At 37.5% G+C, this 27,355-nt stretch overlaps 1 protein-coding gene across 2 annotated transcripts in view; it reads right to left on the reverse strand.

Annotated features, from left to right (window-relative positions):
* WDR72 (WD repeat domain 72) overlaps nucleotides 1-27,355 on the reverse strand; it is a 212,207-nt gene that overhangs the window by 59,705 nt on the left and 125,147 nt on the right. For both annotated transcript variants that reach the window (XM_079769751.1, XM_079769750.1), the window contains exon 18: nucleotides 24,746-24,941. In XM_079769751.1, the coding sequence (XP_079625877.1) occupies nucleotides 24,746-24,941 (196 nt within the window). The remainder of the gene's footprint in view (nucleotides 1-24,745; nucleotides 24,942-27,355) is intronic.

The raw sequence follows: 27,355 nt of genomic DNA on the forward strand, positions 1-27,355 counted from the left end.
GAGCCAGGATACTTAGCCTCATAGAACAGTCACTCTGAATCATGCAAGTCATGATAATTTCATATATCAGGAATTCCATCTAATATCTTGGCATACTCTTATCAGTTATTTATTTGCATGCACAAGACCAAATATACAATGTGGGTATCACAAAATATGAGCCACCTGGACATCTTTAAAGAGGTATAGTTGCTATAGCTTTCATTTAGCCCCTCCTCTCTGAGTGCTCATGCTCTCACAGGAGGAAGGATCTCATTCATCATGCTCCCCTCCCCAGGATGCCATTATGCGTGAGTAAATATAATTTGTATTGTTTTCTATGTTTTTTATTTTGGATTTATTTATCTTTGCATTAATAGTGAATTAGGAAAAAATAAGGTATGAGATCAATTAACCTTTAAAGTAGGTGGTCTTTGTGGTCTTTAGTGAAAGGTGTATAAAGGTGATTCACACTCAACAATTCAGTAGAAATGAGTTGATCTTCCACCCAGGACAATATGCTTTTGTAGGAATGCATTCTCTCTCTTTTTCTCTTTCTCCTTATGATATCTTTCTCTCACACTGAAAACTTAAATTTTTAAAAAGCTTATTAATACAAAAAATAGGAGAAGAATTTTTAGGATCTGGGGCTAGGCAAAGAGTTGTTGGTTAAAATTGACTCCAGAAATGCAACCCATAAAAGTAAAAAATTGATAAGTTGGACTTCATCAAAATTATTATTTTTTCCTGTGGGAGATAATGGGGGTACTGCTACTAGAAACTCTTGGCCTATCTCTGAAAATTGACCTTAGTAGATGGGCATCAACTTGACTAGAGATGCTGGGACATTGCATACCCCACTGCAGTCAATGATGAACTGATATTGGGATTTAAAAAAAGCCCATGTCTTTTGTCACTGTCCTTGCTGTGCTCCAGGAATTGCTCTTCTGGAAACATTTCCGACCTTCACCAGCAGCAATTAAGACTCTCTTTTTCAGAGAACCACATTTTCCCTTACTTCACCACAAATACAAATTGTCCACAGTCACTGGGTTTTTATTAATTGGAAATACAACCAAAGAAAAGCACCATTATGTTGCTATATTGCAAACCAGTGACCTTAGAGTTGGAATTGAAAGAAGAGAGGTGGCAAATTTTCACTCAGGATACTTTCTCCCATGGTCACAGACTCCGAATAGTGCTGATGGCAAATGTTGTCAAAACTGTTTATCTTTTTTTTCTATAACATTCAAATGTCAACTAAGTGAACTTTATTCATTTTTACTAAGTACCTCATTTTGTTCAAATGACACCCCCCAAAAAATGTGTATGTGAGTGTGTGTGTGTGTGTGTGTGTTTCCTTCATTCCAAATTACCATAAATTCTAAATGTGTTGTTAGGCTGAATGAGATTCCACATTAATTGTCCACATTTTGTATCAATTCACAATACAGTATTCATAGAATACATACCCTTTTCTTTTCCAATATCCTAATAATGTTGAGCTATAATCCTGTGTGTGTTCAAAGACATGGATTTTTCTGATTCTTTTTGGCTGATGCCTTTTTGTACAATGTCATTTGATAAAGTGCTTTTTCTAATTCTTGCTTATAATTTTAACTCCTTTATCAATTTTAATGTTACTGTTTCATGCGATTTTCTATTTGTTAATGTTATAGTTTTGTATTTGCTTATATTTCTTGAATTGAATGATATATCTAGAATATTAAACAGATCCTTTTCAAATTCTGCTGGAAACTTGTTAGTCCTTTATGGTGCATGAGTCAGTTACAAGAATATCTCCAGATTGAAAATCTGATGATTTCTTATGAAAGGATTACTTGTTTCTACTGTCTTCAATCATCTCTCTTCATGTGTGACAGGCAGTCTTCTGTATACAAAGCAGTATTTGTTTCAGTGCTATATCACAGTGTCATTCTTCTGAATATATTATAGATAACTAAAAATCCAAATTTAATTTAAAATTTAGCCACAAACAGTGCTACGAATGCAAATAATTCAAACGAAGTAAAATGTGAATGACGAGATAGATGCATTCAACACGTGCATAAGTTCATGTATAGGCAATGACTAATTCTTTGGATGACTGGCAACTGTTTTTAACTTAGATTCATGCATTCATACAACAAATATTTATATTATAGCCTAATATTGACAAGTACTGACCTAGGTACAAGGGAAAGAGGATGAATAATATAGATAAAATCTTTACTCTCATTAAGCTTATGTTCTTAAATTCCAAATATGCATCTCAGAATAAAGGGGGGGAAATCATGTAGCTTTATGGTCTTCCAGATATTCTAATTCAACTTAATCAAAAACTTTTCCTGCCCTAACCTGTTTGGCTCAGTGGATAGAGCAGCAGCCTGCAGACTGAAGGGTCCCAAGTTTGATTCCGGTCAAGGGCATGTACCTTGGTTGCGGGCACATACCCAGTAGGGGGTGTGCCGGAGGCAGCTGATAGATGTTTCTCTCTCATGAATGTTTCTAACTCCCTATCCCTCTCCCTTCCTCTCCGTAAAAAATCAATAAAATATATTAAAAACAAACAAACAAACAAAAAATTTTCCTAAAGAGACTGCTTTAGTATTAAAATATTTTCCTTGAAAAGATGTTTCTTTCACTATATAATTTCTAATGCAAAATACTACAAGTATATAACAAGTCACATAAAACTGAGACCTTCTCCTCCTCCTGCTGTTTCTACTTTTATAAAACAAATTAACATAAAATTTCATAGGATATAGTCCATATATTTTCTCTGAATTCAGATATGAAAAAGTGCATATGAGAAGTGGACAAGGAGATACATAGGTATTCGTGGTGGTGGTGTGGGGTAAAATTAAAACAACTCACACATCAAACATTCACTTCAAAGCAAGGAAAAATTCTAACAGATGCTGTCCCAGAATGCATTTAAACAGGCTTGTAAAAATTAAAAACAATACATATATTTAAATTTATACGTACATATATGTGCATTATAATTTATATATGTGGGTATGTTTTGATACATATTTTAAAAAGCAATATAGGGAAACTAGTAGTAAATTTTTTTTCATGTCAGTACTAACATATCATATGTACCTTACACAACAGAACCACTACTAACTATATTTGAAAACTGCCCAGTGAGCATGTACTTTCATGTGTAAATGTGGATTTAATCTTTGATGTTCAAGGGAAGTGATTCATGGCCAGTTTCCACAATATGCCAAGGAAATGCTTTATATCTCGGTACTGACACTTTATGTATTAGGCTATAATCAATACTATTGGCTACATGCTCTGTCACTGAAATGAAAGTGTGATTGCTCTGCGAATAAAGTTTTAATTACTAACACAAACATCCCTGTTTTGAAATGTAGTAAATCTGTGTATCCTCTAACACAACCTTATTACTAGGCATTAAAAATCAACCTAAGGATTAAAAGTCTTAAAATGTTGATACTTGAAAGGTACACCCTGAGCCTGTGTATTGCTTTTGATTTTTTATGCAAAAGGTCATGCGTCTTAGGAGTGAGACTGAACTCAGTTTCCTCATCTGCAGAATAGATGTAATAGTTGCCAGCTCACAAAGTTGTTACCAAAATTAAATTAGGCATGTGCAAAGCACATAGAATTTGGGGGCTGCCACTAAAATTGCAGAATGATAAAAACCTGAATTTGAGTATTGATATTCATATTTAGATTAGTTTTAATCTGTGCATTTCAATAGCTGCTATCAATACCCAAAAAACAGATATTTAACAACTGATCTCCCTGCATTAGTCCCTTTGATCCATCTACCATACTGAGAAATGTCTAAATTACAAACCCCAAAACTTCCTAGTACCTACAGGATAGCATACAAAACCTTTCATAAAGTGCTCCCTCTCCATTCTAAACCTGCTCTACACACCCAAAAGATTTACTCTAATTACACTCCTAAAATAGCCCACTTGGCACTGTGTTATCGTGAGTTCATCAGGAACCTAACCTTCTCTAGATAGTGTATCAGGGGCTATACCGCAAAGCACAAGAGTTGGCTGGGGAAAAGTCAACCAGGGTATGCCTTCCATATCTCCCAAGATAATCACACTTGAAAGGATTCCCAGTGGTTAGCATCTTTTCAGACCCCTTGAGCTATCAGTAGATGAACATTTTGAAATTAAATTTTAAGGATATTCAGAAAAGAGGAGTAAAATATAATGCCTCCCACCCCTCTGAAGCTCTCCATAAGCAGGTGGGTTGAGGGCAGCCACTTCCTTTGTCCTAAGCCAGTGAAGGGCAACCTTTTGAGCTTGGTGTGTCAAACTTGGTCAAAAACTGAGCATAACTCGGGTAGTGTGTCACTTTGAGGAAAAAACTAACTCCAAGACTCTAGTCGCAAATGTTTCATCCTCAGGAGCAGCAAATGTTTCATCCTCGGCATGCGGCCGCGTGTCATCAGAAATGGCTACGCGTGTCGGTGCTGACATGCGTGTCATAGGTTCACCATCACTGTCCTAAGCAAAGGATACACCTTAAAGTAATCCTGTGTCTTATTCCTTTTTGTATACATATGAAAACTTGTACAGTGCCTATTACTTATTAGGTGAAATGTAGATGCCCTTCAAATGTTAATTCCTTTCCTCTTCTCTTCCTCTCCCATCCCTACAAACGGACACATACAGAATTTTCCAAGCTACACTTTATGGAACTGAGCAAATGAAAAACTCAGAATCCTGTCAGAACCTAGTGAATAAAGCAGGTTTGGTTGATACCGAGATGACCTGGAGAGCACACTCACTATGGAAAGGTTGTCACTCATAACCATCTACGTCTCAGCTCCAGTCTCATGTTATCACATTGAATGAGAACTAAGTGTGTCCTCTCTTGCTAATTTTTATGTGAAGCCAAAGAGCCAGATCATTTTGTGAGATCTCCTGATTTTTAAAATGTTGACAATGAAGTGTTTTGGGGTGTGTGGTTTTTTTTTGCCATGAGGTACTGTATAGTTCAGGCAGAATCCATATACAGAGAACCAGTTGAACCTGTGCTATTGAGCTCTAAGACCTGGCAGGCTTTAGAAATTGCTAGTATGCATCAGAGCCTGAAAAGATCCACTCCTCCTTCCAAAAGATTAGGATGCTACTTGTAAGCACCCAGGCTGTTCATGGCTGGATTCCAGCATGCTGTCTTTCCTTATGTAAGAAATTTGGTCAGTACCTGACTCATAAAATTATGGTTCTCATTTTAATCAGCAAGGAAGAAATTTCTGCACTGTAAAATCTTATTAAGGGAATTTGATTTCAAATTGAATGTGGTCCAGCACCTCTCCAAAGCTCATTTAAGATATTTGATATTTGAGAGAAAAGGCCTAAATGGGCATGTTAACTATCCATTTACCTACACAATTCCAAATTCTATCCCTGCACTCTCAGACCATCAGAAAATAATGTCTTGAACCACATTATCTTAGTCAATCAAAGACATGGCTTCTGAGCTATGGCTTAATGTCATGCTCTTGGAGTTTATAGATGGCCGATCACAGACAATGGTGTGCTGAAGGTCAGGAGTGGGCCTGAAACCAGGTGGAGGAGGGCAATGGGAGAAAATGGGGGGCATCTATAATACTCTCAACAATAGAGATTTTTAAAAGTATCATATTTAAGTGTATTTTTTGTACCTTTTAGAAAGCTGGTTGGAGGTATATTCTACTGTGTAGCTTGTTACTACTTTATATTGGAACTCATGTGATAAAGTTCAGGAAAAGTAGCCTTACCTGAGAATAAAAATCCTAGGTTTATTTCTGAGTTTTAAGGCTCTTACTGACTCTCCTCATTATTTGTCTACTAATGTTAACACTGGCTTTGGATTTTAACCCAGGCATAGTAGTTTGCTTTTATTCAAGTGATTTGATTGTGGATAATCAACATTTTAAAGTTTATTTACTCTATTTTCTATAATATTAATATTTTGCTATATATATATATATATATATATATATATATATATATATATATATATATATTTTAAAAAAAGGAGCATTTCACTAATATCATGGGTTTTGGTGGGCATCTGATCCCAAAATAACTTCTTCATTACTTATAACAGGGCCTAATATTTTAACTTCAGAAATATATTGTGGTTTCAAATGCATATTGAAATTCTAAAATTCCTGTGTTATATGAAAGGAGAGGAGGTTGGCAATTCTAGAATTCCTAGAATTGTCACCTACGTATTAAAAAAAATATTTTATAGGTTTTTATTTACTTCAGAGAGAGGAAGGGAGAAGGAGAGAGAGATAGAAACACTAATGATGAGAGAGAATCATCTACCTGCTGTCTTTTGCACATCCCCTACTGAGGATTGAGTCTAAAACCTAGGCATGTGCCCTGAGCAGGAATTGAACTGGGACCTCCTACTTCATGGGCCAACACTCAAACACTCAGCCACGGGGGCTGGGCTTGTCACCTACCTATTTCTTTATCATGTATTTCTCAAGTATCTATCTGCAGAGAACCTGGCCCTGACATAGGCATTGGAGATATAATGGTGAGCAAGTTAGACATATTCTTTTCCCATCATGGAGCTCACAATCTCATGGGGAGTAGATAAGAAATCAGGCAATGACAATCCAGGGCAGTCAGTGTTGTGACAGAAGCACAGGGTGAGCCACCTCACCTATTTTGCTTGAACAGAGAGGGCACTTCAGAGGATGTTAACATTCAGTTAGAGACAAGAAGGTTTCAGGCAACGGTAGGAGAGGGGAAAGGCTTTCAGGAAAGGTCTATGGATTCCATAGAGCTGATTTTCTTCATTGTATCCTCCCAGCAAGCTATGCCTATGAGTTGTTGCAACATATATGACAGTAAGCAGAGTGGCTTCCCCAGATGACTCTGGACTGCTGCAAAGATGCTCAATGAGGAAGGCCCGCTGCTGCCCTGCAGGCAAACTGTGGTTCCTAATCTGTCCTTCAGAGTGGAGAGGTGTCAGGTGTGGTGCATGGTCACCTCGTGAGTATGAATGTTTAGTTGAACCTAAAGAAGAATGCTTGGTGGGCATTGCACCACTGCAGGGCTTTAAGTAGGATAGTTCATATGAACAGACTTGTTTTTTTATAGAATCACTTTAGCTACTGAAAACAATTGCCTCTAGGGCAGGTTACTCTAATAATACATTAACCAAAATTAGTGTTGCTGAAACAAGAGGAAAGCCTACAAAGAGGGAGAAAAGAGAGGAAAGCACCCTCTACTAATAAGTTTCATCTAGATCTAGAGATACTAACAACAACAAGTGGGACTTACAGGAATGCAACCTGCCTCCATATCTTTTTGTGTATGCAGTTCATTTGCCACTTACCAGAGAAAACAATAAGCTTGACTGGCAAAGAAGCACAGCCAGAGGATATGAATGAAAAACTAAATGGGACTACCAGGCCATTTAAAAAAAAATCACAAATATTAAAAAGGGGTAGGTTTGGATACTGTCTCCCTCCTTATCTTGCTGTATGACCTTAAGCAAGTCACTACTGAGCCTCTCTGAGCATCAGGTTCGTAGGCAGGAAAACAAAGGGCTTAGACTCAATGACCTCCACATGATCTTGACTCAAAGGTCAAATGAGTCCTTTATCAGAGTACCACTCATATTCCAAGTGCTAGAGTAATCTCTATCACCCCTTCATACCCCCTCAAAGGCATTGAAAATCAAGTAAACACCAGATGCCGATAATAGAAAGATCAAGGAATGGGGACCAATAGCTGGAGTCAGTCCTTAGTCCAAGGTGATTACTCCATTCTGTCTCTACACCCGAATTTCACCCTGGGAAACATGGTGATCACATCAATCACTGAAGGACTTTATGTGCTTTAGATTTCTCAAGGGGCAGGTGCTACAGTGGGCTCTGATCGGCCAGTCTAATCTGAGATCACCCAAGATAGCTGCCCACATGTCTAGAGTACTTACTCCAACATCTGCCCACCATAAACTCTCCGTGACTGCTGATGATTGACAGAAGTAATAGAAATTAGTAATAATTTAATACTCCTGTGTTCTTCAACCATCTTGAAGTAAGACATAAAACTCGGGTATAATTTAAGCCTAACATCTGAAACAAAATGATGTGAAGTGAAAATAATAATAACTTAATTTTTAAAAGGATATCTCCAAGAGATCTGAGCACTTTCATATCTTAAGGGGACACAAAAATGTACTGACATGTGGTTGTGTGACAGTAAGAATGCAGAGGAAAACCTCCCTTTTGACAAAAAGTTTTGAATTAGGAAATTTTAGTGAAAGCATTGAGGGTACTTCTAGGAAATCTCATCATGATCTCAGAGTAATAGCCATTTGTAACAGAGCCCTGGACTGAGTCCATGCCGGGGAGCAGTATTGGAAAATGGCCCGCGCTGCCGACTTCCTGGAATTCGTCTCTGTGCCAATCAGCAGCTTGCCTGGCACCAGCTGGGCACGAAGCTGAGGCACTGAGAAATGTAAGGACACATTCTGGGGTGATGCAGTATGTGATTTATAACTAGAGTCTTAAAGCATGGCAGTCAGGCAACAGCTCACACTATTCCTATTACGAGATCAGCCTTCTTTAAAAAAATCAAACATACAACTAAAAGTGGTCATTAAAGTAATTGGTGTAATAATTATGCATGTATTTGTTGCACTGCCACTGTTTTGTACAGAAGAAATGATATAGATTCTCTCCTCATAACCTGTCCAGTGGTTTCCAAACTTCAGGTCAGGGAATCTCATCATGTATCAGAGAGAATTACATAATTGTCTGATTCAGAATTTTTTAAATGTATATGGTGTAGAAATTGTTAAAGAACTGTGATCTTTATACTAAGTTTTAATAAACTTGGAAACCATAAACATGATGATTTATGCTGGCATATAACTGTTTCCGTACAGATTCAAAATTAACCTCTATGCCTATATTTATGTTATAAAGATATCACTGATTAAAGAGGTTGTGTTAGTGGTAGATATCCCCCTCATGTAATGTTATACAAACAAGTGCTATTGTACCTACCAGGATGAGTGATATTTTTTTCATGACAATTTATCCAAAGCAATTTACCAAAATGAATTAGATGTTGAGACCAACAGTTTACATGACTGTTATCCATCTAATTTCAATGCTCATAATTCATTGAAATATACTTGATTTCAGTGTTTAACTTTGTAATATGTAAATTATTATCATTAAAATAATAGGATAGTTTTATGTGACTGGTTACTTCATTTTCACAAAAGATTTAGATGCTTACAAAACTTTTAAAACACCAGTTTAGATCATTTTTCAAATAACAAAAGAAAGCTAGTCATTGGTAAAAATCTTTAGAAACGTTGATGCTTTACATAGGACATAGACATTATCAGTGAAGCATGGCTTTATTATTCTAATATTTTGCAAATTCTAAATTACTGCTGTGTAGAAGAAGCCACGCAAAGGGGAAAACAACCTAATTCACTTCATAGTGTAGGAATTATTTTATAGTAACTTACTGATATTTAAGCATCTATGTATACGGGGTCAGCACACAGCTCCTTCCTCGAGGATCAGAAATGGAAAATGTTAGAACTTGTGCTCTAAAAAGTACTTCAACCTAGAAAAGGCCTATGAAGGATACTGGGCATATTCCATGGTTGATCTGATAGAAGAATAATCTTGGATTACTGCTACACATTAAAAGAATATATTAAAATTTATAATTATGCCTTGTGAATTTAGGCAAATGAGGATTGGGCAAGAATGGACAGGGAAAGTAAGACTATATTCAATACAAGTAGGAAGGGAAATCTGCCAATTGTAATAAATAAAATGACTTATGATGCCTTCACCCTCTTCATATAGTTGTTATAACTGGAGCAATCTAAGTGCTTTCAACCATTAGTCACTACTATATTGCAGTTTCATTCTTACATTTTTCAGTACCTTTTATACTTATGATTTATACCTACAGAATAACTAGGAAAAACCATCTATGCCTTCCATACAGATTCCAGAAGGAGACAGAACTCAGATTAGTAAACTTATTTTTTTAAATCCAGTTCTGCACTGGTGTTCTAAGACACATAGTTTTCCAGTAAAACATACCCCTGTAGCCCCACTTTCCACACATGAACTTCTTTCAGGGCTGAACTGCTCTCTTAAGCTATACCACCGTGGAATCTTATCCTTTATATTGTTTTGGAGAAAGCTGAGGGTGGCGCCTGCACAATTTGATTTGGTGTAAAAATACACACCAAATCTGATTTCTGTTACATTAAGGCATTCTCTGGCAAAATATACAGAACAAGAAATGAAGTGAATTGCGTTTTGGAAATATCTTGCAAGCTTGTTTCCCCGAATACCTGACCACTAATTTTAAAAAATGGATCAAAACCCACTTTAATTGAATATTTAATAGATGATTTAATGGTCAAGTTGAGATGCATTTTAAATGCTAAATATAAAAATGATTTGTGTTTGCTTACTGGAAATATTTGTAATACAAGCAAACATATATAAAAACTAATATTTAAAGCAAATTTACTATGGAAAAAATGAAATGACGATCTTTAATTTATAAACATACTACATTCATCAAACTATATTTTTTACTAATAGTTGGCTTTTATATTATGAATGTCATAATAGTGGATTGCCATTAACAGTAGACATAGTTTAACTAATTTTTTAAATGTGTAATATATTTTCTTTAAAATGAGCCATTGAAAATATAAAAATGGCAATATCCTCCGAGGGAAAGGCCTGCATTTAGTTAGAGAGAAATGCATCATGAATTTATTCTCTTCTAGATTCTGTCCTCTACATAATGCCGATGAAATAGTGTGATTTACATAAAAGAATCTGAGAGTAGCAACTAGGAGCATGCAATCTAGTCTAAGGCCATTTTCCAACAAGTCATATCAATATAGTAAAGGTACTTAAGTCTATCGTGTCCTAGTTTTTCTCTCAAAGAAACTGGCAAAGGCTCACTTCATTTAATATTTGCAAAGAGAAATACAAAGACATGCCAAAAGAAGAAATCTGTTTTAAAAAAATGTGTTATGTAACTACTAGAAAAGGATCATCTATAATAATAAAAGCATAATATGCTAATTAGACTGGACGACCTTGCAAATAAAGCCGCTGCAGTGTGTGTGTGGGGGCGGGGCACGGGGGGCAAGCCCCTTGCACGAAATTTGTGCATCGGGCCTCTAGTTTAAAAATAATCCCCCTAATATTTTTTTTTATAGTTTCTGAAAATAATGTTCAAGTAGATATTTCCAGGGTCCCGAAATAGCCATTTATTTCTTCAGAGTACATTTTGAGTAGACTTTAGCTATTTGGGAGAGCTTGGAATATGAAATCTCTAAGATAATTCGAAAAACTCCTTTGCATCCCACAATTTTAAGTATATAGATTATGGTATCTGAGTACTATTATACAGAGATTCCCCTGACCATCTTTACTACAGAAAAAAAAAATGACTGATTAAAACCTTTCATTCCCTTTCAGTCTAATGAGAATCCCAGACCAATGTTAATGGCTAGGTTACTGATTCACACAGGTGAGCAGGCAATTCTACCCTGTGTTACAGGTATTTTGCCATTACCTTATGAAATACTGTTTCATAGTGCAGGGGGTGTTATATTAAAAAAATAAATGATACTGCTCAAACTCAGTAGCTTGAAGGAAGCATAAATCAATGGCATAAGGGAAGCAGGTGATGTAATGACTCTAGACTGAAGTAGATGACTCGAAGAGATGGATCAAAAGTTTAACCTTTGAAATCATTCATTGATATTAATATAAACACAGAGAAAAGCACATTTCAAAGTTACCTTGCTATGCTAAAACTCAATTCATAAGGTTAAGATTTTTCTTAAGTGTTAAAGAGAAATAATATATTATATTCCTGGAAAATAGCTAATAGCAAATACTTAATAAGCCTGAGCTTAATGTTTCAGTTTCAATAAAAACAAACAAACAACACACACATACAACACACAGGATGGTAACACCCAACCTTGTCAATAAATGGTAAGTGATAGAAAAGTATCCAAAGGAAATAAGAAGTCAGACCAAATATTAGTGCATACAAGCTGGGAAAAGTTTAAGAACTGATTCGGGAGATTGAGATAATGGCCACATATATTTCAAATTAGCACCCAGAACCACAGCAACACCGATGATTCGGAAGAACATTCAGTGTTGTCTGGCCTAAAAGCAAGAAAGCAAAACCCCCCTCCTCTATGTAATGCGAAGGTATTTTCTCCATGAGGGACAAGAAGCATTGATAGTCTATTTAAATAACCTAGCAATAAAAATTAAGAAATAAAAGTATTGCTTTGCAAGTAAAATACTAAACAGAGAAATACTCTGACAAAATTTGGACACAAAGGGTTCTTTGTATCTGCTGCTTTACTAACTCCCTACTTTGCACTGGGAAGGACTCATTTTTCTTTTTAAAGGAATTGATAATGATTCCCACTATCTTTCAGGAATAAAACCCCACCAAAGCCTTTACCTTCTAGATGTCTCCCCTTCTGGATCCAGACTAGAGGGGCATCCTCTCTTCCTAAACGCTGCCCACACCAAACTTACCCCATTTCCTGACCAGAAGACACTGCATGTCCCCATGTCTGTCCTTATCCATTCCTTTTGCCTGAAATATGCTCCTCACAACAAGCTCTTTCCCATTGGTGTCAGCTGGGTGTCAGCTGTAACACCAGATACAGGTGTTAAGATGGAGTTAGCAATGCAAAGGGTGTACTGGGAGTAACACCTGAGAAAGAAAAAGGGCAAAAGCAACATCGAGTAAGGAGCTTTCGATTCACTATGCAGACCTGATAAAGTCTCTATCAGCCCAATGAAAACTCCAGAATAAAATCAGCTATTGGGGGTACAAAATCAGTTATTGGGGGTTTGTATACACCAGAAATAGTGAGGCAGGCCCTGCACCACCACCTTGCTCAGTCATTATCCCAAGCAGAGTCTGACCTCTGCTCCAATGCGGGGGTGGATCCCGGAGGTGCCAACAGCCGGAAGCTGTCAGCCAGCACACTCCTCACAGCTGGGCCAGTAGTTCTTTCTTGTAGAGTGATCTCAGCAGTGCATCTCCCCCCACGTCTGCCACAATCTTCTCCACACCCACGTGAATGTCTGCACCTGCATGAAGCCTCCAGAAACCATCCCTGGCAACTAGTGGCTCTCCGGGCTTCCACAGCAAAGTGAACTTTAACATCTCATACTGCCCTGTGGCCTCATTATGTTTACAGGACTCTACTTTTAGAAAGTAGCAACAATATCATATCCTTCTCAGATTCGCAATAGAGAGCACGAGAAAAGAATTCTAACATATAACAGATTCAAAAGAAGATTGTTGGGTGGCCCCACCAGCCAGATGATCTGTCAGGTTCGTTATTCTCTGCTCTGGTGCAGACACACTGAGGGGTGTACCTTATTATGTCAAAGGGTATTATGAACTTCTCCAAAATAAATTTAATATACTTTAAGTACTAATAGACTACTGAACATTAAGGATAAAATGTATCAGAATTAGTATGTGCTAAGCCAAAGGTTTTGTTCTGTTCCCAATTATTTAATGAACCTACTTGTGTAACACTTTCCACCCCTTTTTCTCATTCCCAGTTTCCTCATTTCACAGATTAGAAAATAGGTCATCATTTAATTTTTAAATTATAAGATGTGCTGTATTTGTTCTGCTTTGTAAAATAATTTCATTTCAATTGTAAATTTTGGAGTTTTCCTTGATGGCTTCCTTGGAGAAGACTTGGTAGTTCATGCACTGTTTATTTAATCAGCCAACAAAATTGACTCTATGTTAGGCCCAGACCAAAGGTGAAAGGGAGAAAACAAGACAAGAAGCTTTTCTTTCTTTCTTTCTTTCTTTCTTTCTTTCTTTCTTTCTTTCTTTCTTTCTTTCTTTCTTTCTTTCTTTCCTTCCTTCCTTCCTTCCTTCCTTCCTTCCTTCCTTCCTTCCTTCCTTCCTTCCTTCCTTCCTTCCTTCCTTCCTTCCTTTCTTTCTTTCTTTCTTTCTTTCTTTCTTTCTTTCTTTCTTTCTTTCTTTCTTTCTTTCTTTCTTTCTTTCTTTTAATGGAGGAGACTGAACTGCGATTTGATGATTTACTGCATAGCCTGGGAAATACTGCAATCAAAGAATAATCCACACAGATGGAACAAACACAGGACGTTAGGGAAGGACCTTCCTGAGTTAGCTGTAGGTTACTAATTTGGTTTCATTTCCACGCGTGCACTACTAAAAGGGAAGAGAGACAGAAACAAATAAAGGCCTCAGAACATACACAATCCTTTCCTGAAAAAAGTGCTACTCAGCAGGGTTGGTACTGCCCCCTAGGGGAAGGCGTTGGAAACTGCTGAGGCAAGGGACATTTGGTTTCCCCAATGATACTGGAGACACTTATTGGCATTTAGAACAGAATTGCCAGATGTCCTGTAATGCTCAGCACAGTCTTTGACAATGAATAATTTTCCTGATATTTCACATGGTTTCCAAATAGTCCACTGGCCAACTGTGGAAGTGCAAGCTCTGTTTGTAATTCCCTGAGCCCAGAATCTGACTTTATTTTACACGTAAGAATAGTTCAAGGTGTTTAACATACCCTGAATTTTCTAGGAAGACCACTCACCCTGTATATTAAGGAATGGCCATAGTTTGCTGCTGCTGTTGTCTAGAATTTTACCGTGAAAATCCATCTGGACACCTGTGTCACAAACAGCACCCCCACACATGCGCAGGGATATGCAGTGGTAACTGTTGTCCTCTCACAATGGGATGTGTCCCTGTTAGCATTTTATTAAATCCTTTGGTACAGTCATGTCCAAGCTGTTATCTACTGAGACACATATTATTATAAATTACTTACTCTTTGTTTTCCCTTTCAATTTTATGTAAATTATGTGTGTAGATAAGTTGTATTATTCCAGAATTTTATTTTAGGATGATAAATAGTGACTATAAAGTCAGTGCTGAGATTGAGAAGAATTGAGAAACACAACACTTAATTTTTCTGAAATGTCAAGACCGACCTCATTTGTATGACAAGAAACCTAGGAAGCTGGTAGAGTGTTCACAATGACCATACTTATGTTTAGTCAGCTAGTAAGGTGTGCTCTGACATTGTCCCACCTTAGTAGGACTGCCTGGCTGGGTGCTCCTGCACAGATATAAATAAAGGGCCCATGTTCACCTGTAACAGGTAAAAGAAAAAAACAACAACTAACAACTCTTCTTTGAACAGTCTTCATTTCTTATAACTTATTCACAGGGATTGAAAATCAAGTCTTTGCCTTTTTTTTTTTTTTTTGCCTTAAAACATCAGCATTGTTTTTTTCTCCTGGTGGCTCTCTATACAGATAAATTGCTCCTGAACTAAACAGATAAATTTGAAGTACTGCCTGTGGGTTAACACTTTAGAAGAAAACCAACATCCCTATAATAATCTTTTTTTCATTCTCTTCCTACCTACAGACCATTAACATGTTACTTAGGATTTCTTTCCTTCTGCCTAAGCTCAGAATTCTTTGATGCATGTCTGTCACCATCATTTATCATCCATTCGCTTACCAGGCAGCAAACATTAAATGAGCACCCATCATGAGCCACGTGGTTCATTAGCTGCTAGGAGCATAAGATTAATATGTTCCCATTTTGCCCTGAAGGAGTTCAGAGACGTGGTGAGAAAAGGCAAATAAACAAACAATTAGCATGCCTGATGATAAGTACTATTTTAGAAGGATACGTAAGAAGTGTAGAACATGATATAATAAAAAATTTCCCCAGATTGCATTGATCCTTATACATAGTAAGCCCTTAATAATAGCTGTTTTGAAGTTATTCAAATTGTTCTAAGACTAAAAATTGGGTCAATATTTTGATGTGTTAAAATGGAAAAATAAGGCTCCTGCCAGCAAGGTGAATGGCATTCTGATGGAACGAGACATTTCAATGCCATGGGGGCAACTGGATAATTTTTCCTTTAGCCACCATTTCTCCAGCAATTGCCTTTCCATGTGCCAGACACAGTGCTATCTGCAGAGAATATAAAGCTGAGTAAATCCCTGCTTTTCCTCTCAAGGAATATTGTCATACCAAAATTGTTTCCAGAATGAGGAATGCATATCCATACCATCTAATGGAATTTCATTTTAGGGAGGAACCAATATCACACAAAGTCCCAGGCTCAGAAGTAGGAAAGGAGTCCATGGGGAGGAGGTTGACCCAGTGAGCTGGGTTGTAAAGAGGGCCCCAGGTTTGCAGCCTAAGGGGTCTTGGCTGCAAGAGATCAGGAATGAGCCAGAAGTCCAGATGCTGAGGAGATAGTGTTTGACGTAGCAGCTCCTTAAATATTTCCTTGAGAAGCTGTAACTGAATAAGAATGCAAAGACAAGTTTAAGGCAAGGCTTGGGCTCTCTAAACACAGACTGAAACCAGATCATGACAAAATGAGGAGGGAAAAGCCAAATACTAGTAATCAGCCATCAGCAAAGAGCCGTGTTCTGGATGGTTACAAATGAGATTCATTCATGTGTCTATGTTTAATTTTTTTTGTGTGAGCCTGCTGTGTATGTTCCACATGAGCCTAGGGTGAGGATGCTTAGGAAGCACAATTTTAGTTTGTATTCCAGACGATATCTGGCTGCTAAAGAAAAGCAATCAGCTCATTTTCCTTGTCTCCTCTTTCTCTTACTAATTAGGAGTTAACTGAATCTTTAGTACAAGCCTTCCCCCGGTCCTTCCATTCATCCATCCACTCAATAAACACTTATTACCAGCTACAGGGTGAAGGACCATCCTAGGTGATGGGAGGAAAAAAGATAAATAGACCCGACCCTTGTCCTTGAGGGGTCAGTATTGGGAGGCCAGTCTCAGCGTGGGAGAACAATAGCGCAAAACACATCGATTTCAGCGACAGAATCTAGATCACTTTTTCTTTGTCAATAAATTTAAATGGGTATGCAGACGATAATCAATACGTGGTGCCTGCACAACTGTTACCAAGGAAATATTTAACTCAATCCCTTGATGCTGCGGTCTCTGTGCAGTCGGGCCAGGTTGGCATGCTGATTGCTCAGGAGGAAAAAAGACGATGAAATACTCGAGTTCTTCATATGCCAAGATGAAAATCATCAATCTCAATCTCTGTGAAAGGTGAAACTACTTTTGGAAAAAGAGCAGTGAACTCTATCAGTCTCTCTAAGGCAATGTGATCTTTCAGATGATACAGAGAGGGCAGAGGCAGTGGAGAAGTTGAGAGGAATTTATATGGAGGATAAGGGAAATGATGAGATTTCTCCATCAATTTTATGAGGAGCTAAAAATAAAATAGGACGTATATTAAACTCAAATGACAAACAGTGTTTTTTTGAAGTGTATGCAATATATTCTAGGTGCTCAATAATTTATTTGCTTACCATACATAAATTTGTCTTCACCTAATATGAATACCTTGATATTTGAGTAAGATTGTCTAGAACATGATTCAAATTAATGCAAAAAATAAAAATTTAAATTTCCTCATCTCTTCCTTGCACACTGCTAACCATTAACCCCTTTAACTAATATATATGCCAGGTCTTTTTCATTTCTACCTTCTACCAGTTGGCATTTCCAGCTCCCAGTTGTAAAACATTCTATCTTTTAACCACTGAAACTTGTAATTATCTAAATTTATGTTCCAAATAAAAATCTTTAGTATTAAGTACATTTTTAGTGGAATAGCTTATATTTTTGTAGAAATTAGGTATTTGATATTTGCTGACTAACTTCTTTAAGACAATCTTTCCTGTGTGGTTATGCCAAATATCTCAGTTTGTGCTGCCTTTTAATCTAAACATGGGTAATACTTATCTCTGTAACTATCATAGAGGACACGCTGGCAAATATTTGCTGAATTAAGAAGTAGTGAAGGTTAAATGGTTAATTGGGATGCAGTGCCTGATAGTTACAAAGAATCCAGATACTGAAACCAGTATGCCTGGAGTTAACTCCTGGCTCTGTTGGTAGTAAGTCTCTGTGCAGGTTTCTTCACTTCTTTTATCTATTTTCTCATCAACAAAATGGGCATGACAATATTACCTCTCTCCACAGAATTGTTGCTTGGATCAAATGCTTTACGTTAAGTAAGGCACTTAGAACATACTAAGCCCTATCGGTGTAAGCTCTTACTGTCATTCCCGTTATCATTATCATTATTCTGGAAGGCTGAGCGTTAGGAAAAGAGCGGCTCAGGCACAGCCAGGTTCAAGGAGGACATAGGTGTGTCCCAGAGAGGAAATTCAAGTCATAGGTTTCTCTCTAATGTCCAAGTTTCCCTTTCAGGCAGGTGTTAACCAGGTAATTCTTGGGAGGAAGAAAAGAGCATCGATGGCTTCTCTGGTCTTCGCAAATAGCTAGCTACCTTCTCCCTCTCCAACTTACTCATTGGCTGAATCATATTCATATTTCAGGATTTTGATTGGGCATCTCTTTTTCCCAAGAAGCCTCCTTGATTCCAAAGACTGAGTTAGGTGCCTCTTTGGAGTGCTCCTGCAGCCTCTTCTGGGCTGTCTGACACGCTTCTATGGTTACCTGATACTAGTTTGTGTCTTCCACTGAAGATTTCCAATTCATTCTCCGTGGTATCCCCGACTCTTGGGTCAGTGCAGAGAGGCAGAGACAAGTGATACAGAGGAGTTATGCATAAAGACTTTTTAAAAAGTTTTAGGGATAGAACAGTGTGCAATATAGACTATGAAGTTACCAACCCCACATAACCAAAAGCTTATCACATCTGCCTACTTAGCTCAATCCATCCAAAGGCTGCGGTTGGGACACTTCCTTGCAGAAAATGACAAGGAGGAGCTCTGAGGCATGCACCATCAATATATACAGCAGACACACACACACACATATGACATAGCTTAAGATAACTTTGCCAATGTAATTTACAACTTATTTGCTTAAGCTTGCATTATTAGTATTGTCTTCTATCCATAGTTTCTTGGCAGGAAACTCTTGTCCATTTTCTGAGGGTTAGTTAATACTAGAAATCATCTAAGCAGAGACACTTGAAACTGAACACAGCAGGGGCAGGTGGCAGTGTGGAGTGGGTTTTCCACTCTTCCTTCAGCATACCTAGAATACCAGATGCAACACTGCACTACCAAATCAAGCCAGAACAACAGGGTCGATCTTGTATCAAATACTTTTTGTTTGAAATAATCTAAGTATAGATTTTCATCTCACTCCTCCCTACTCACCCCATCAGCAAATACTGTCAGTTCTACCTTCAAAATACATTTGGAGTCTGATCACTTTTCATCTTCTTCATCCAGGTTGCCATATTTGAGCCAGGCTGCCATCTTCAAGATTAGTATAATGGCTCCCAACTGGTCTCCCTGCTTCTGTCCTTGGGCCCTCAACCTCAGACAATGTGATTCCATTGAAATGTGTGCCATTTGTCTGCTCAAATGGTTTCCCATCTCAGAGAGAAAAACCTAGGATCTCACTATGACAACCAAGGCCTTCTATGATGTGCCCCCCACCATTACTTTTCTGCTGCTTGCTCACTCCTATCACACAGACCTTTCCTAAATGACTTCTGTGGCCAGAAAGAAGAAAGTCTTGGTATTCTCACTTAGCCTGAAGACCTCATAGAGTGCGGTAGAAGGTGCATTTACTATAAATAAAGACAGTTTAAAAAGTGTGGTCCCTGTGAAGTAGTCAACTCTATTTCAAAGCCTTTTAACAACTGGACAGATTTCCTTCTGAGAAACTCAGCAGGCAAAGAAGATCATCCCAAGCCAGTCCCTCTGCTATCGGCCACCAGGATCACAAAACTTTTCTGTTGAATCAATGTTTATTTCCTTGATTTACTATAAACAAAGAGCACATTTTCATTATTTAATTCTGTAGATAAGTCTTTGAAAATGGTGCATCTAATAAAGATTATTTGCAATACCAATATTTGATGCATGATCTTCACAACTACAGTTTAATGTGAATTTAAATTCAGCCAATAATTTCAGGTGACAGCTTTATCTGCAAAGCCTCCATTTCTATTTAAACCAATTTATTTAATGGAACAATTTAGAGCACTTGTTTAAACTGATCCAAATAACATTCAAAAAATAAAGGAAAATAACTTTCAAATGTATTTTAATAATAGGAAACACTACTATTTTTAAATCAATGAATCTTAGCCTCAAATGTGAGTGTTAGTTATATAATTTCTTAATAAAGAGATTTAAGGAAGATAGCGAAGTAATCATTATAAAAAAGTAAACTCAGATAAAATCCACCACTCTCCCATAAAATACCAATAGACAAATATTAAAACCTCAAATAAAATACGTGCTGTGAAATGTAAGAAATGAAAACACTGAAAATAAACAAGATACGGAATTATAAAGTTCAAACGCATTATGCTTCAATTTTCATTTCACTCATTTCCACTGCTTTCTAGATGCATCTCACGTACAAATAGTTTAAAAAAATCTGGTGATTTTCTTTATTATAAGGGCTGAGAGGGCAGCGATTGAACACTCTGCATTTTCTTTGGTAATAGAAAGTATGATTTATGGGAGAGGAATAAAAATCTAAGAAAACCACTCAATAAATTATTCAATTTTCAGATTGAGCTGATTTAGAGCAAATTTCCTTCAAGCTGCCAGTGTGGAAAATGCAGTTTACTGGACAAGAACACAGTGTTTAAGAGAATATGCATCCATGTTTTCAGTAATTTTTTACTGTAGACAAGGTACTCACCCTTTTTTAAATCCCAGTTTTATTCATTGAAAAAAAAAATAGGATAATAAAAGAAAGCATATCTCAAGGTACAAGATATACACCACTGGTGGCATTCAAGATAACTGGTATGGTGATGGAGTTATTTTCAAATATTATTTATTTCATGTACATGAGGGAGATATATAATTAGTGTGTCAAATAACAAAATTACAGGGGCAATTTCTCAGGCTCTGTCTTTCTCAGAGAGTAGTTTCTTTCAGCTGTACTTTAAAAACTTCATTTCCATGAACATGGACATTTAAAAACTGTAAAATTGATTACACAGATGACTCAAATGTTGAAGACAGATTTAAAGTTCATATGAATTATGTCTGAATCAAAGGAAAAAGTGAGAGAACACTTAAAATTGTGTTGGAATGTACTAAGAATACGATAATTGTTGTTATTATTATTTTTCCCATATCTATTATTGCTATATTACTATTATACCAATAAACCAATTATACTATGCCCTGGCATAAAAGGAGTTTTTGAGTATCTGTGCATCATAAAACCATCATCTCTTACTTTCCAAATGATTAACAAAGAGGATGCATCAAGTAACCAAAAAAAAATAATAATAAAAAATTCAATTAAAAAGAAAAAATAATTTTAAAAGGGTGTGGAGGGAAGCTCACAGACGACAAGTGAACAAGAACTTGATAAAATTAAATGACATAAACCATTTATTATAATAATATTTGGTAAAATAATAGATGTTTCAAGGACATTCTGCCTAAGTAACTGCCTACAAAATTTGAGGAATAATCGCACTGATGAAGAGTACCACACCATCTCCATAACCTTTGAATCCAGACATTTGAAATAAGTAAAATAGTGTTTTTACTTATATATATTTTAAAATTTCATCAAGTAATGCAATACATACTACTGTAATAAAAGTCTAAAAGTTTTCCTGTCATTTTTCTAAGTTTCTCTGAATAGGCAGTGTTAATGTAAATATATATTACTTGGAAATTTTCCTCTTCAATGCATGTTATATGTTTCTGATTTACTTATAATTGCAGTTAATATTTTCCTACAGGCAGCATTTCCCCCCCAAAAAAATATTCTCAGCATTTTTGAATATATTTTTTTTAGTTAAAATATTCTAACTTTCATCTACCAACATATAATACAACATATAAATTGTAATATTTTTGTGTTCCAATTCTTATCACAAACAAACCCTAAATTTTCTTTTAACATTAGCAAAGCTCATTCCATAATTATTTAAAGATAGTTAATATCTAACATGAATTCTGGGTGTCTCTAGTCACAGTAAGATGACATTTTATAGTATTACCTAGAGGCCCAGTGCACGAAATTCATGCACGGAGGGGGGAGTGTCCCTCAGCCCCCCAATGTGGGACCCTCTCCAATCTGGGACCTCTTGAGGGATGTCCAACTGCCCAGGATCGGGCCTAAATGGGCAGTCGGACATCCCTCTCACAATCCGGGACTTCTGGCACCCAACAGCTCGCCTGCCTGCCTTATTGCCCCTAACTGCTTCTGCCTGCCAGCCTGTTCACCCCCTAACCACTCCCCTGCCAGCCTGATTTATGCCTAACTGCTCCCCTGCCAGCCCAATTGCCCCTAACTGCCCTTCCCTACCTGCCTGGTCAACCCTAACTGCTCTCCCCTGCAGGCCTGGTCAACCCTAACTGCCCTCCCCTGCTGGCCTGGTCAACCCTAACTGCTCTCCCCTGCAGGCCTGGTCAACCCTAACTGTCCTCCCCTGCTGGCCTGGTCCCTCCCAACTGCCCTCCCTTTCAGGCCTGGTCCCCCCCACATCTGCCCTCCCCTGCTGGCCTGGTCACCCCTAACTGTCTTCCCCTGCAGGTCTGGTCCCCCCCAACTGCCCTCCCCTGCTGGCCTGGTACACCCCCCCAACAGCCCTCCCCTGCTGGCCTGGTCACCCCTAACTGTCCTCCCCTGCTGGCCTGGTCCTCCCCAACTGCCCTTCTTTCAGGCCTGGTCCCTCCCATCTGCCCTCCCCTGCTGGCCTGGTCCCTCCCAACTGCCCTCCCCTGCTGGCCTGGTCCCTCCCAACTGCCCTCCCTTTCAGGCCTGGTTGCCCTTAACTGCCCTCCCCTGCAGGCCTGATCGCCCCCAACTGCTCTCCCCTGCAGGCTGGGTCCCCCCTAACTGCCCTTCCCTGCTGGCCTGATCGCCCACAATTGCCTTCCCCTGCTGGCCATCTGGTGTCCACATGGGGGCGGCCATCTTTGACCACATGGAGGCGGCCATCTTGTGTGTTGGAGTGATGGTCAAATTGCATATTACCTCATTATTAGATAGGATAGTTCTTATACCCAATAATTAACTGGGGACAGAACAGGGCCTCAGTGAAACTTCAAATAATGGGTAATTCATGTGACAACAAAACTCATCAGAAGTTTCACCTTGATTTCCTGCCATGAATTTCTCACCAAGAAAAAGGTCTTTGGGCCAATGGATAAGTTAGACACTCATGATTAGGAATAAGGCACAGAAATGCCACCTAAGGAGCATTTACACATGATGAATGACATTAGCTGTGTTTGGACAGTTGGAAGAAACCTATTAATGGCATATGGGTGCCTCTCCAAATGAATTGAAAACTCAAACATAGTAATAGAAAATTAATTTAAAAGGGATTTTTATGCTTCTTGCTTGAAATGTGTCACACAACTACAATTATGTGATGTAATAAAAAAGGAGCTCCTTCAAGTGGGTGAATTCATCAGTTAATTGAAGCTAATTTCTGGTCAACTAACAAACAAATGACTTGAGATCACCACTGAGATTTATCAAATTACTTATTGGATTTTCCATGTTCAGTAACTGTGTTGGTATCAGGAAATATTCTATTTTGATTTTTGGCCTTAACTGAAGAAGCTTTTTTTCTGCTATGTATCTTCTTTCACTACATAGTGCTCTCCAATCAGTATCTTATAAAAATAGTAAGAAGAAAAAAATGTAATGCATTTTTTCTTTATTGATTAAAGTATTACATATGTGTCCTTATCCCCGTATAGCCCCCCACTCCCTCACGCATGCCCTCAGCCCCTGTTGTCTGTGTCCATTGGTTAGGCTTATATGCATGCATACAAGTCCTTTGGTTGATCGATCTCCCTTACCCCAAAAAATGGCATTTCTTCTAAGATTTAAACATTTTAACTATAGCAACATTTTTCAGAGTCCCAAATAAATAAAAAGAAAATCTCAAAAAAAAAAGAAAATCTCTTTTTGAGTACCTAACAATTTTAAACAACCTGCAACATGTAAATTTGTAACATGTTTTCCTGACAAAAATATACATTTGGTCATATTATAAATCAATTTTTTCATCAAAAACATACTAATAAATTTGAAAATCAAATTGCACTTATTTTTAACTGTTTTTTACTTCTTTTTTTTAAGTCACAGCTAATGACTGAAAAATGAGTTAATGTTTTACAGCAGAAATTTAGATTCATTTGCTTGCCATAAGCCATAAACATTATCATTATAAAGTTATAATAAAATGTGTTATAAAATCAAGTGGACCAATTATAAACCAGTTTAATTTTAGTTTCTATTATGTCTCTTATTCCCAGAAAAGAAAAAAATCTGGCACATGGGTACTATCATGGTAGCAAATGAAAACAAACTTAGGACCCATTATGATGAGGTATTCTTATACTGTATATCCCATTAAGCTATTACTGTTAATCCTGTTTTCATTTTTAATCACTTAATTTCAAAACATTTTTAATAAATAATATAGATTTTGTTTTGGAAAATATTTACTGATTATAATAGAATTTAGAAGTTCTTTAAAAATCTGACAATTATAAGAGGAAATTGATGGCAGAACAGGTCAGATACAGGGCACTTGGCATGGTTTTTGCAGAAATGATATATTATGAACTCATATTCTCAAGAAGTTCTAAGTAGTAGAAAAAATCCTGATGAAAGAGCATGCCAATAAATTTTGCACTTACTTTGCAGAGACAAACTGTCTGTAATACACTGTAACTCTAGTTCCTCCGTGCCTTCCATCTTTGGCTGGATCTGCATCATCTGGTAGTTACCATTCTCATTCATGGACCCTGGTTCACTGTTGACTGGTGTCTTTCTCAAGGTCTTCATGTGCTGTTGAACTTCCGCCAAGAGAACAGCTTGTATTGCTTCAATTACCTGTTAAGTTTGTGTTTCCATACAAATTATATTTAGTATTATTACAAATAATAATAATTTGTTTTGCACAAAACCCAAAGCCTGAAATTTCGATTAGGAAGGTTTCACATAAATTGCAATGTTCCATTCCACTAGGATTAGCATATGAAATAATTAAAATGCAGATACTGAGAACTGGCACCCAAACCTTCACACTGATCTTTTGTAAATGCAAAATACAATACAGGAAAGTTGAAAGGAGTTTTGAATTCCTTCTCTTTAGATATTTTCACTGGAAAATAAAGGAAATAAAGGAAATTAATTTGAATATGTCATAATACTCTTAAAGACAAGTGTAGTTCCTCAAACAATGTCTAGCTCTAAAGCACTGTTTAGCTAAAAACACGTGATTTAAACTAGGTTTAATACAGAAAGTTAAAGACAATACTTTAATAGTAAATCTTACTAAACTCTGTGTATATGCACGTGGCTTTATATAGATCAAAATACTGCAAGGTGCAATTTCCCATTATTGTACATGCCCACTCAAGGACCTGTGGTTGACTGGAGGGGATGGGGGAATACTTGTCACAGGGCACCTAATCCACTATGTTCATTTTCAAAATAAATAATATGGTATATGACATCCCAAGTTCTACACAGACTTGATAGACAGGTCTTCTGAGCTTTGTTCCTCTGTCCTTTTTGCATATCTTGTGCCAAGTTTCTTCCCCTTTATCCCTGAGTAAAAAGCTGGTGTACCTTAGCCTCTTTCTGGAAAGAAATGAGATACAATCTAGGTGTTAGGTCAAGTTCAAGGAAAGCCAAGTGAGGGAAAATTAAGGACACTGCTGATCTAGGTGAACTTGGGACACCTTCCTATTATCCTTCGCTGGCTGACAGTTAAATCTTTCATATAGCCACCACCCAATGCCTGCTCCTTTCTCCTCTAAAACCTGCCCTCCAATGACTCAGGTTCCACAATTGCCACTGCCCCCTCCGCATTATCCCCAGTCTGCTCTTACAATGCCTGGGGCGTGGGCTTTGGGGCAACACTAGGGTGATGGAGAGAGGCTGATGCCAAAAACAGAACATGTATTCATCTAAATAGTCTCTTTTATGTGGCATGACCACGAATGAGACTTTTAGGCTCCAGGGACACTCAGAGAGCTGTTGCTGATGGCAGATGCTTACTAAGCGACTGTGGCAGAAGGACCTGGGCCCTTGACTTTCCAATATGGGAAGCTTTCTAAAAGTATCAGAGATTTCCTGATTACTGATCATTCCTCTGTTCTTAACCATCCAAATGCTCACACTCAAATGCTTGGTTAGCTTGTGAAAAAAATAGATAATGAGTGAAGTGATTTTACTATACCAGTGGTCGGCAAACTTATTAGTCAACAGAACCAAATATCAACAGTACAATGATTGAAATTTCTTTTGAGAGCCAAATTTTTTAAACTTTTTAAACTTCTTCTAACGCCACTTCTTCAAAATCGATTTGCCCAGGCCGTGGTATTTTGTGGAAGAACCACACTCAAGGGGCCAAAGAGCCACATGTGGCTCGTGAGCCGCGGTTTGCCGACCACTGTACTATACCATGTCTACCAACACTGTAGTACTGCCTGTCACAGTACAGGTACATAATGCTCACTCATGCATATCACGCGATGAGATTCTCAACACTGTGTCTGTTATTGCATACCATGAATCTAACAGTTCTACAAATCAATATAATAGTGAATCATGATATTAATATCTACATGTTATAATATGTGATATTATATTAACTATTAGAAATAATGTTTGCTAGCATACACTCTATACCACAATATAGGTGATCCATGCTTATTTATGTGTGTCATATAGTGGACCAAACTATATTAATTATTCATGAACAATTTCACATCAATGAATTTTACTTTAATTTTGTCACACATTTTATTTGACAGCACTGATTACAAGATGTGGATGATGTGGTAAAAAGAAATCTAAATAAGAAATGAGGAAGCCTGGGCTTCTGATCCAACTATGACAGTAACTACAACCTTTGACAAGTGCGGGTGCTACTCTGGGACTTCATGTCCTCACTTATGAAACAAAGTCTGTGATACCGAGAGCAGCTAGAATGAGAGCTTCCAATCACAGAATCCTGTGTGGAACTTTCTTCTGCGCATAATTGTGATTCAGAAGGCTATTGGAGGACACCCTCAGACCCATGGTTCCTCCAGATTTTGGCCTACCTCTCCGAATGAGCAGTTTGGCCATATGCCCCATGGAAGTATGGCTGCCTCTCACTGTGATCATTATCATCTCTAGGAACGCCCATCACTGCAACTTAGAAAGTCTATCCCACTGGATACAACAGTCTATAACAACCAGGATCAATATTCTTTCTTAAAAACCTATAAGGGTGTATGTAATTTCATCTAACA

This window comes from Cnephaeus nilssonii (genome assembly GCF_951640355.1).
Source record: "Cnephaeus nilssonii genome assembly, chromosome: 4".
NCBI classification, from domain to species: domain Eukaryota; kingdom Metazoa; phylum Chordata; class Mammalia; order Chiroptera; family Vespertilionidae; genus Cnephaeus; species Cnephaeus nilssonii.